The 12,683-nt window shown below is 38.4% G+C and overlaps 1 protein-coding gene across 1 annotated transcript in view; it reads left to right on the top strand.

Annotated features, from left to right (window-relative positions):
• FZD3 (frizzled class receptor 3) overlaps positions 1–10,629 on the top strand; it is a 53,352-nt gene extending 42,723 nt beyond the window's left edge. The window contains exons 5-6 of the mRNA XM_008069692.1: positions 2,528–2,761; positions 10,020–10,629. Coding sequence (XP_008067883.1) covers positions 2,528–2,761; positions 10,020–10,233 — 448 coding nt within the window. The 3' untranslated portion in view covers positions 10,234–10,629. The remainder of the gene's footprint in view (positions 1–2,527; positions 2,762–10,019) is intronic.
• Positions 10,630–12,683: the final 2,054 nt, after the last annotated feature.

Genomic DNA, 12,683 nt, shown 5'->3' on the forward strand with positions numbered 1-12,683 from the left:
GGCTCAGGCAATCCACTCACCTCAGCCTCCCAAAGGCGCAGGATTACAGGCTGAGCCACCGGAGCCTAGCTGACAACTGATTTTCTTGTGTGTTTTTTAAAGTTCTTTAACCCTTTGTACTTGGAGACATCTCATGGATCACCTACCAGCAACTCGACTAGACTTTTTTTTTTTATTTTTTTTTAGTTGGAGTCTCACTCTGTTGCTCAGGCTGGAGTGCAGTAGCACACTCATGGTCACCCTAGCATCGACCTGCTAGGCTTCGGCGATCTTCCGCCTCAGCTTTCCCAGTAGCCAGAACTACAGGCGCGTGCTACCATGCCCGGCTAATTTTTGATTTATTGTAGATATGAGGTCTTGCCAAGTTGTCCAGGCTGGTCTTGAACCTGCGGGCTCAGGCAATCCACTCGCCTCGGCCTCCCTAGGTGCTGGGATTACAGGCTGAGCCACCGAGCCCAACCTCGACCACATTTTTACAGCAAAGGATTAATCTCCTAGGACTTCATTTTGTCTACGAAATGGGGATTACAGTATCTATTGTCAATAGATATCTAATATTCCCTTAGAAATACCTTCTTACGTCATTAATGTTTGCAGTAATAACATGATTAAGAGGATCAAAAGAGAATGTATGTAAAATACTCAATATTAGTCTTTCTTCAGACCTTCTACCCCAGCACTAAAACAACAGCAATAATAATTCTTTTGTGCTGGCTCGGTGGCTCAGCCTGTAATCCTGCACTTTGGGAGGCTGAGGTGAGTGGATTGCCTGAGCCTGTGGGTTCGAGACCCGTCTGGGCAACTTGGCGAGACCTCATCTCTACAATAAATCAAAAAATGAGCCGGGCGTGGTAGCACACGCCTGTAGTTCCAGCTACTTGGAAGGCTGAGGCAGAAGGATCGCCGGAGCCCAGCAGGTCGAGGCTGCGGTGGCCGGGAGCAGCCACTGCACTCCAGTCTGGGCAACAGAGTGAGACTCCAACTCAAAAAAAATAAATAAATACAAATAAATAATTCTTTTGTAACTTGAGAACTTATAATTTATGTACTGTTTAAATATATGATTCAGTGTTTACATGTTGGAGTTTTATTTTTTTAATTAAATTATTTATCTGATTTTAACTTTAAATCTGGTTCTCATAGGCATTTATTTACATAACAGGACCCTGATCTGTACAACTATTTAATTAGCTCTTATTTTAATTTAATTACTGCTTTGTTAATCATCATAAACATTTATCTACTTTAAACCCTTTCATAGCAGTTAAAAACTTTTGTTCTTGACAATAATTCATCCCCTTAAACTTTTCCTCTTAAGTTTTTCTTTTTTTTTGAGCTGGAGTCTCACTCTGTCACCCAGGCTGGAGTGCAGTAGCATGCTCACGGCCACCACAGCCTCTACCTGCTGGGCTCAGGTGATCCTTCCACCTCAGCCTTCCAAGTAGCTGGAACTATAGACAGGTGCCACCTCACTCAGCTAATTTTTTTATTTATTGTAGAGACGAGGTCTCGCCAAGTTGCCCAGACTGGTCTCGAATCCCTGGGCTCAGGCAATCCTCTCTCCTCGGCCTCCCAAAAGTGCTGGTATTACAGGCATGAGTAACTGTAGCAGCTTTACTTTTTTGTTTTATTTTGTTCTATTATGACCACTTATGTTTACACCAGCACTAAACAACTGTTTTCTGCCATAAAATCAACTTATAATCTGAAAACAACTGCCCTTACAAATTAAAAAATGTTGTGTCCGTGCTACAATAAAGTCTCTACTACTTCCATAATCATGCAGTAAAATAATTTTTTTGTTTTATAGTTATATCTTTGTGATATTTTAGTGTCTTGAGAATTACACATTTCTTTAACTGAAGGGTACCTTTGAGAAATGATGGGATTGTATACTTTCATTTTATTTTTATTTATTTATTTATTTTTTGAGTTGGAGTCTCACTCTGTCACCCTGACTGGAGTGCAGTGGCCGCTCCCAGCCACCGCAGCCTCGACCTGCTGGGCTCCAGCGATCCTTCCGCCTCAGCCTTCCCAGTAACCAGAACTATAGGCACGCACTACCACACCCGGCTAATTTTTTGATTTATTGTAGAGATGAGGTCTCGCCAAGTTGCCCAGGCGGGTCTCAAACCCGCAGGCTCAGGCAATTCACTCACCTCAGCCTCCCAAGGCATGGGATTACAGGCTGAGCCACCAAGCCCGGCTTACTTTCATTTTATAGTTGAGGAAAATGAAAGACAGAGGGGATAGTGACTTGTGTAAGGTCACATATTTATTGATAGAGTTGGAACCAAAATCCTGATTTCCATATTGTAACACAGGCTTCTTTCCATCATGCCACTTTAGGGGCCAGACTGATATGAATTTTTGTTACATTCTTTCCTTTGTCAAGGGTGTTACCTTACAAAGGCCTAATTTGGAGAGCAGTTAATTTCAAAATTAACATCAGTATTGCACAGAGGTATTGCTTATTGGCTTACAGGGAGGTTAGTATGTATCTTAAACTTGCTCTCTTGTTGTTTAGGATAGTGAACGAGAGTCGTCAGGTACTCCAGGAACCTGATTTTGCTCAGTCTCTCCTGAGGGATCCAAATACTCCTGTCATAAGAAAGTCAAGGGGAACTTCCACTCAAGGAACATCCACACATGCTTCTTCAACTCAGCTGGCTATGGTGGATGACCAAAGAAGCAAAGCAGGGAGTGTCCACAGCAAAGTGAGCAGCTACCACGGCAGCCTCCACAGGTCACGTGATGGCAGGTGAGTCTCCTTAAGAGCTTGGTCTATTTCATAAGCTAAATCATGCTCAGACAGTTTCAGAAAGAGAGTAGCCAGTTCTGAAATAGAAGTTGTACATTATTAAGCCTTCGAACTTTGTCAGAGTATGGTCACACTTAGAGCCAGACAGAGGAGTTTAAAATTTAAATTTGATGCAGTAAGAAAGGTGGGATTTAGCTGGAAGTGATGGCTTGTGCCTGTAATCCCAGCACTTTCGGAGGCAGACGTGAGAGGATTGCCTGAGCCCATGGGTTTGAGACCAGCCCATGGCACCTTGATGAGACCTCGTCTCTATAGTAAATAAAAAAATTAGCCGGGTGTGGTGGTGCATGTCTGTAGTTCCAGCAACTTGGAAAGCTGAGGAGGAAGGTTCACCTGAGCCCAGCAGGTCAAGACTGTGGTAGCCGTGAGCGTGTCACTGCACTCCAGCCTGGGTGACAGAGCGAGACTCAAAAAAAAAGAAAGAAAGAAGGAAATGTGGGATTTACTGTAAGAATTGGGCAGCAAGAGTACAGTGTGAAAGTGGTTATTTTATTAAGATTAATTTCTTTTTTTTTCGCTTTTAGTTTTTTTATTTTAAAGATGTGGGTACAATTCAAGGTTAGGTATACAAATGTTCATTATGCAGGTACCCTTGTTGATGAGGTGTGCCCTCCCCTCCCCCTGCAGATTCCTACTACTGTCAGTCCTGCCTCCCCCGCCCCCCGCAGTTTCCTGCTACTGCCATAAGATTAATTTCATAAACAATTAAGGAATAACTACTACATCAGACACTGTGTGAGGCCCAGGGCGTACAAAGATGACTTAGGCATTATCTTTGCTTTTCACTCTATTTAGAAAGGTAATGTAGTGTTGCAGTTTAGAAAGTAGATCTAGAATAATAAGCCTCAGTTTCCTTATCTGTAAATGAAAATAGTAATAATATCTGCCCTTTAGTAAAAATTAAATGAGATTACATACCTAGTTCCTTGGAACAGTGCCTGTCTCAGTAAGTTCCAGATACCAGCTTCTATTATTACTGTAAGTGAACAATGAAAGTAAAACTTAAATACAATAGTATAGTGCAGGAATTGGCAAACTCTTTCCATCAAGCACCAGATAGTAAATATTTTATTCCTATGGTTTCTGTTGCAACTGTTCAAGTCTGTTGTAGCATGAAAGCAGTCATAGACAATATGTAGTCAAATATTTCAATGACGCTTTATTTACAAAAACAGGAGGGGGTAAGATTTGGCCAGTAGGCCATAGCTTGCCAGCTTCTGTTTACTGGGTACACTAGTAACATAGAGGATAGAGTGATTAGTTCTGGTGATGGAGGGGAAGGATTGGTTACCAAAAAAGCTTCACAGAAGCAATGTTTGAGAGAAGCCTGGCTGTGGGTTCCTTGTTTAATCTGAAGAGGAAGTCACTACAATTAGAAACTGCTTAGGAACTTTGCAGTAATTCAGGTGAGAGATGATAAAGGCTTATAGGTGAGTAGTGGCAGTGGGAAGAGAAGACTAGCTGAACTGAAAGAATTTAGAAGGAAGATAGATAGGAGTTAGTGATAAATTAATATTAGCAGCTGGAGAAAAGAGAGATCCCAGAGATTTTCTTTTCTTTCTTTTTCCACATTTTAGATTTCTAGTTTGGTAAATTGAAAGAATGAAAATTCTCATACCTAAATCAAGAGCATTCTATATTCACTCAAAAACATCTCTGTTTCTACAACTGTTTTCTATCCTGTCATTCTCAGTCTTCTCCCTGTCCACCTAATATAGAATGTGATTCCTTAATACTCTATAGTTTCTTTTTTTTACTTTGTTCTTTCTTCTCAACTTGCTTTCTTCTAACTTGGCCATCTACCCTGTGTTTTTGTTGTTGTTGTTTTTTTTTTGAGTTGGAGTCTCACTCTGTCGCCCAGATTGGAGTGCACTGGCCACTCCCGGCCACCACAACCTCGACCTGCTGGGCTCCGGCGATCCTTCTGCCTCACCCTTCCAAGTAGCCGGAATTACAGGCACGCGCTACCATGCCCGGCTGATTTTTTGATTTGTTGTAGAGATGAGATCTCGCTGCCCAGACGGGTCTTGAACCCACGGGCTCAGGCAATCCACTCACCTCAGCCTCCCAAAGCGCGGGATTACAGGCTGAGCCACTGAGCCCGGCTACCCTGTGTTTAAAAGAGCAGCAGTCTTAGGCCAGGCACAGTGGCTGAAGCTTGTAATCCCAGCACTTTGAGAGGCCGAGGTGAGAGGATTGCCTGTGTCCAGGGGCTCAAGACCTGCCTGGGCAACTTGTTCTCTACAGTAAATAAAAAAATTAGCTGGGCATGGTGGCGCATACCTGTGGTTTCAGTTACTTGGAAGGCTGAGGTAGGAGGATCACCTGAACCCAGCAGGTTGATGCTATGGTGACCATGAGTGTGTCACTATACTCCAGCCTGGGCAACAAAGTGAGACTCCTGCTCAAAAATAAAAAATAAAAAATAGGCCTAACTCGGTGGCTCAGCCTGTAATCCCAGCACTTTGGGAGGCTGAGACCAGTGGATTGCCTGAGCACATGGGTTCGAGACCAGCCCAGGCAACTTGGCGAGACCTCGTTTCTATAATAAATTAAAAATTAGCTGGGCGCAGTAGCACACACCTGTAGTTCTGGCTGCTTGGAAGGCTGAGGCAGAAGGATTGCCGAAGTCCAGCGGCTCAACACTGGGTGGCAGGGAGTGTGCCATTGCACTCCAGCCTGGGCGATGGGGTGAGACTCCAACTCAAAAGAATAAAATTAAAAACATAAAAGAGCAGCAATCTTTCTTTGAGTCTGATATAGATTTTTATTCATTCTTTTTTTCTTTCCTTGCCAGATTTTTGAAATGAATATTTCAAATTGTTCTATTCTATTTATTCCATCCTTATTCCTTGTTAAATGTAGTCTTTTTCTCCTCTCTACCTACGTAAACTGTATCCTCTAACATCACCAGTGACCTCACCCGCATTTTGGGAGTCCGAGGCAGGAGGATCACTTGAGCCCAGGCATAGACAACGTAATGAGACCCTGTCTCTCAGAAAAAAAAAAAAAATGCCATGTGTGGTGGTACACACCTGTAGTTCCAGTTACTCAGGAGGCTGAGGCAGAAGGATCACCTGAGCCTAGGAGGCCGAGGCTGTGGTGATCTGTGATTGTGCCACTGCACTCAGCCTGGGTGACAGAGTGAGACTTTGACTCAGAAAAAAAAAAAGAAAATATCTTAGAGGAGGTAAATAGGGTGAATGATTGGTAAAAGATAAGTATATATTGTGTAGAGAATTTCTGAGGGCAGCTAAAGATAGGAGATTTTAGCTACTGTTATCTGAATAGAACTGGAGCTCAGATAAGAAAGTTTGTAATCATCAATGTAAAAGGTAATTAATTTTGTGACTTAGAATCTCTTAAATCACAATAAGAAAAAAAAACAGACTAAGAACAAGACTTTGATAAATATTTACAGTAATAATATAGGATGAAAAATGGGCATGTGATTCAGAGAAAGTGCTTATGAAGGAATCTACATACGAAGTATAGTGTCATGAAAGCCAGAGGGTAGATTATGGCCTTGTCATGTAATGGCCTTTCCTACCTCTCTGCTTCATTAAAATCATACTCATTCTTTAAAGCCTGAGGAATTTCAGTTTCCATGGTAGTTAATTTATTGCTTTTTATCTTTATCATTCTTTTGGTTATGATCTCTTTTCAGTACGATTGTCTTTCTTTGGCTAAGTCTGCAGCTTCTGGAGAATAAGTACTAGGTGATGGGCATCACTGTATTCCTCCTCAGTATCTAGCACATTGCTGGGGCACATAGAGTAGGGGTGAACAAAACTATCAAATAAATAATGACTTTAGAAATAATGTAGGTGCTTCCCAGAAATTCAGGGCACAGCTACAGTGGCAGCCTACTAAAGGTGTTCTGTAATGTGGCACATGATACTAATACTGTAGGCAGATTTGAGAGAATCCAAGGCCACGTTGAACCTAAAAGTCTGAACAAGGATCTTCATAATTTCAAAAGCCATCTCATGGAGATTTTTTTTCTGCTTCAGTCAGTTTTTAACTGCATGTTAACTCTTTTGGCCATTCTCTTATCATCTTGGATTTGGGGTCACACATACCCCTAGTACCCAATACTCACTCTGGCCCAGACTCCTTGATGGATAATTATAGCTCTCTGTACTATGAAAAATAAAATAGACTTAGGCAAATATACCTACATATATGTGTCAACTGCAAAGAATAAGTAATGAGTAGTTAGATGAGATGGGTAGAAAAGGAAGTAGGTGAGTAGGTAGGTAGGTGGAGGTTTGGGAATGAATTACTAGGTTGGTAAGTAGATGACATGACAAGAGGAAGCTACGGGATAAATAAGGACATGTTAGTGAAACTACAGTTAATTCAATGATTGAGATTAATGATAGCAAATAATATGAGGAATCAAAAAGAGTAAAGCATCTTCAAGTTTTTTTTCATTTTGACTTTGCTAGATACCATATTATCTTTTTTTGCAGCAGCAGCAAATTAACCATCCTAATTGTTTTGCCTAAGCTTATATTTAAATTAATGTACATTTCCATATACTCGAGTTGATGATGGTCATGGTGGCTTAAAAGACTGTCAAAAAATAAGTAAATTTGATAATTTCTACATGTACGATTGAGATTAAATACTATATTTAAACTTATTTTTCTGTATAGTTGCTTCCTAATTATTGATGGGCAGTTTGTTCATATTCTGAAATTTTTTGTGAATGGCTATATGTTACTTAAATGATTAGACATAATTACTCAGTATAGCAATTTTTCTATGAAAATATATCCTTTGAGTCTTATTTGTAACTCAAAGGTTTATTTTTCATTTTAGAAGATATTCAATTCATATTTTTATCTAAGGATTTGTGTTTTTTAAATTAATTCTCTTACCATTACTAGAACACTGGTTCATATTTTGCCTTTTTCATTTGCCATATTTATTTGAAATAGATACTTATGAAGCCATTGAGAGGGGAAAGATCTCCAAATCTACTGCCAAGTCATATTTGGAAAAACCTATTCAGTTTTAGCGCAAGAATCATTATGCAAAATAATAATTGTTAAAATAGAGTAATATACCCATTCTGAAATGCTTTTATCTACAAACATAATCATTATTTACCAGAACATACAGTACACATTTAAAACTACTTAGCTGCTAAGTGTGAAGTGTCTCTCTCTATTTTTTTTATTTTTTATTTTTTTGAGTCAGAGTTTCACTCTGTCACCCAGGCTAGAGAGCAGTGATACCAACATGGCTCACCGCAGCCTGGATCTCTTGGGTTCAGGCGATCCTCCTGGCTCAGCCTCCTAAGCAGCTGAGACCGCAGAGTGTGCCACCATGTCTGGCTAATTTCTTTGTTTCTTGTGGAGACGAGGTCTCACTGTGTTGCCTAGGCTCGTCGCGACCTCTTAGGCTCAAGCAAAACCCCACCTCTGCCTCTCGAAGTGCTGGGATGGCAGGTGTGAGCCACCATGCCAAGCCTTCTTTTAATACATAGGAATTAAATTCTTTTTTTACCCATTAACATGAGATACTTTTAATATTTATCTTTTTGTTCTTTATCTTTTTTTTGCTTTACTCAAAACATGCTTTTTCCTTTTTTGTCGCCTGCCCCAAACATGCTTTTTTAAAAAATAATTTTCGCAGGCAAAGTGAGGACCAAAGGGAACCCATACTTTACCTGTATGATGACCACTTATGTACCTAACCCTGAACCGTACCTCACATCTTTAAAATAAAAAATAATAATAATTTTCAAAGGACTTCTCAACTTTTACACGCTATGACCTATGAAAGCATTGACAAGCACTGCTGTAAGGCTAGAAGATCACCTTGTGGTGTTTGAATCTATCTTTAAAATCTTTAACTTTTATAAATGATTCACGCTGAATCATGAAATTTGTTATAATTATTATTATGAAGGAATGGTGAATGAATTAGCTTTTTGACAGCCAATAGATCTTCAGCTACTTATGATTAGTTCTTTTAATGACTTTAAGAAAAAAACCCAGCCTGCTACAGTCTATTTATTTCTAGAAACATTACTGAAAGCTTAATGTTAATTGAAGTTTAAATTATACTGTTTTCTTTGAACTTTATTGTCCTAAGTCAAAAACTTTGTACAAAAAATGTGTATTAGCTTAAGTATGAACAGAAAGTATCTAACACAAATATTTCTTGAGGCCTAGCAATTAAAATATAAATAAAATATGGTCCTCACCCTGAAAGAGCACAATATAAAGCAAGAAATGCTGAAAAATAGCATCTTAGCTCTATAAGCAAAGGACTAATAAAAAAAAATTATAATTGATTTTCATGACCTTGACTGGCCTAGAGCTAATCTCTCATTCCTCCTGGCGGAACTCAGTGAGTCAGGACTGCAACAAAAGAAAATTTAATAGCCCCCACTGCTACCTTTCAAGATAACTACAGTGAAGGAGGAGACTGCCTGCAGTAAGCAGTGTAGACAGCTCACATACTCCAAGCAGGGTCTCTGGCTAAGGGTACAACAAATTTACTTTAGCATGAATATAGGTTACAAAGTGTTAGGATATAGCTTTCTATATGTGACTACATGTGGCTTCTAAAGAGCATCTTCACAGCCTCAAGCCCAAGGAAAAGTAATTAAGATAATTTACAAGTAGTTAATTCAGCTGTTAACGGGGCTATTTGGAAAGAAGCTTTCAGCACATACTGTCATCATTACTTGCCAGTTCACTTATTTTTTTAGGTTACACAAATTTTTCCTCTGATTTCTTATGTTCCATCTTCCAATCCTAGTCTTTTAGTAAAATTTGAATTTGCTCTACTGCCAACTATAACACTCTTCTAGACTCCCAGGGGCAATGTCACAATTTCTTTGTTCCTTCTCTCCCTGAACCCACCCCACTGCTCAAAACCCATTTGAATGAAAAAAATATTCCTTAGTGTAGCTTCAAATCTGTCAGCATTACTTAATCTTAGTTTTTGTCCTTTTGCAGAGAAAAGGACCATAATTCTGAGTGGATTATCTCCTCTTTTTTGTTGGTCATGCCAATAATTCGACAGCATTAATGAAATTAAATAATCAAAAGTCATTTATTACTTTCTTATTGTTGGTTTCCTAATCATTTCACTTAGGCTTTGTCATGAAAATTGTTAGTGTTATTTTCCAAAGTGTGTTCCGTTTCCCACTTCAAAATAAACTCTCCTACATCAGGTACACACCCTGCAGTTACAGAGGAATGGAGGAGAGACTACCTCATGGCAGCATGTCGCGACTAACGGATCACTCCAGGCATAGTAGTTCTCATCGGCTCAATGAACAGTCAAGACACAGCAGCATCAGAGATCTCAGTAATAATCCCATGACTCACATCACACATGGCACCAGCATGAATCGGGTTATTGAAGAAGATGGAACCAGTGCTTAATTTGTCTTGTCTAAGGTGGAGAACGTGTGCTGTTTAAAAAGCAGATTTTATTCTTTGCCTCTGCATGACTGATTGCTGTAACTCATTGCTATCGTGCTTTCAGTCAGGTCCAGATTGTGTCCGTTGGAAAGGTAAATCTTTGCTTTTTATATTGCATCAAACTTGAAACATCAAGACATCCAAAATACTAAGGATTAAATCATCACAAAAATAATTCATCTTTCTAGGTTATGAAGAGATAATTATTTGTCTGGTAAACATTTTATAAACCCACTTCTTTTATATTTAGAAAAATCCTCAATATGTGGTGACTGCTTTGTAGTGAACTTTCATATAATATGAACTGGTTGTGAGATAACATTCTGGTAGCTCCGTTAATAAAACAAAATTTCAGAACTGAAGAGATTTTCTATGCAAGGTTATTTCTCAGATGAATAGTAAGACTTTGTAGTTTTATTTCCACTAAGCGAAAAAAAAACTTTTTAAACTGTAGGAGAATTTGATAAATCAGCAAGTTTATTAGCTAATAGAATAGCTAATCTATGTAAGGTTCTCTCAAAATTCTGTCAGAAGAATCTTCATCTAGAAATATTCAGGATTTGAATTAGTAATGGAATAAAATCAGAGATGGGTGTTTTTCCTTATAATTGTGCTGTTTTTATAACTTTTGTAAATATTACTTTTATTGGCTGTGTTTTTATAACTTATCCATATGCATGATGGAAAAACTTTTAATTTGTAGACATCTTTCCCATGTAATAGTATTAATTCATAGAGAACTTCATATTCAAGATCTGCTCCGTGGAGGCATGAAATAAGATAAGTATCACATATGATTAGGCTTTTTGTGGTAACCACAAGTACAGATTGGCAAAATATTTTCTCTGTATTCATTATTGTACTTTTCTACAGTGAAGTGTGATCTTGCCAAAGCCACCAGACATTGGTATCAAGGCCTTTCTATATAGTGAGTGATTGTCTGCACTTGCATTGCCCAGTAGCCAGTAGGCTACAGCTTTTGCCCCACGCCCTTATTTTCAGATTCTGAATCTTTCTTGTTTACAGTTGAAACATATATAACCTAAGTCCAAAGTGGTAATTAATTTGAGTATTTAAAAATCATTGTACCTAAATGAAGCATGATTAGTCTTACTATAAATATCTTTTCATCTTAAAAATATCAAGTAAAAAATGGTTGCTTTTTATCTTGTAATGTCTAAGTAATTTACAGTATAAGCTGTGAGCCTTATTAGATACGAAATTGGTCAGAAAGGAAAGAAAAATTCTGCAAAGTGCTGGATGTGTTATGTGAAAAAAAAGCATCTTAAGCAAGTGGTCTTCAGCCCTGACTGCAGAGAAGAATCACTTGATTTATGATGCCCAACTCCTTCCTCATTCAGAGGAGAATTCGTAGTTTTTAGAAAAAGAAAAAGCTTTTCAGGTGATTGTAATCTGCAACCTGACTTGAAACCCACTGATTCAGACTAACTTGTCCCTGATGATAATCTGATGGCATCATATTATATCATGTAACCATCTAGCTAGATTCAATCTTACCCTGTTATATCATTACTAATATTCAGTTATTCTCTCCTTTACTGTTCAGTATAAAATGCAGAATTCTGGGCCCCACTCCTAAAGAGTCAGTAAGTTGAAGGTAGTAGGGGACTTTAAAATCTGTATTTAAATACCACAGGTGATTCTTATGCAGGTAATCCAAGAATCACACTTTGAAAAATTATTCTAGACTCCAGAAAGGTGTGGCTCTACCTTATGCTAGTTTCTGACCTTTTCACATGTCAGCTCTCTGAGCCTCAGTTCCCTTGTTTGTAAATGAAGATAGGAGATAAATACCTACTCTACCTACCTCATAAAGTTGTCAAATTAAGATCAGATTAAAAAATCATATGAAAGCTCCTTGAAAACTGTAAAGCATTATGAAATATAAGGGATTAGGTTATTGTGGATTAGAGAGATTCATTTGAGGACTACTGTAATACATCCCTTGACATGTGTTGAACTCGTGTGTACTTTTCCTCCTTACCCTTTAAAACAAAAACTACCAAGAAATTGGATTCTTTTCATCAGACAGAAAAGTCAGTTTTCTGATAGGAATAATTTGTTTATCATGTATATTAGAAAGTACATATAGCTTAATATAAATTATTAATTCTCTACAAAACATATTTGCATATTCGACGAAAATGTTTTTCTTTTTCTTTTCTTCATTGCCTTTCTCCTTGAAACTGGAGAAAATGCTCAAGACAGACAGGGTCTGAATTCCCTTGTAACCCTTTTCTCTGAAGGCCAAACTTATAACAACACACTTATAAATAAATCAATAATTCATGAAGCTTTTGTCTGAGAATCTCTTCTGAGAGCAGCATGAGAACCAAAACAAACATTCACAAACAAAAATAAGTTAAAATAGAAGGTACCAGTTTGAGCTC

Source organism: Carlito syrichta, unplaced genomic scaffold (assembly GCF_000164805.1).
Source record: "Carlito syrichta isolate Samal-C Ts95f unplaced genomic scaffold, Tarsius_syrichta-2.0.1 Scaffold312190, whole genome shotgun sequence".
In the NCBI taxonomy this organism is placed as follows: domain Eukaryota; kingdom Metazoa; phylum Chordata; class Mammalia; order Primates; family Tarsiidae; genus Carlito; species Carlito syrichta.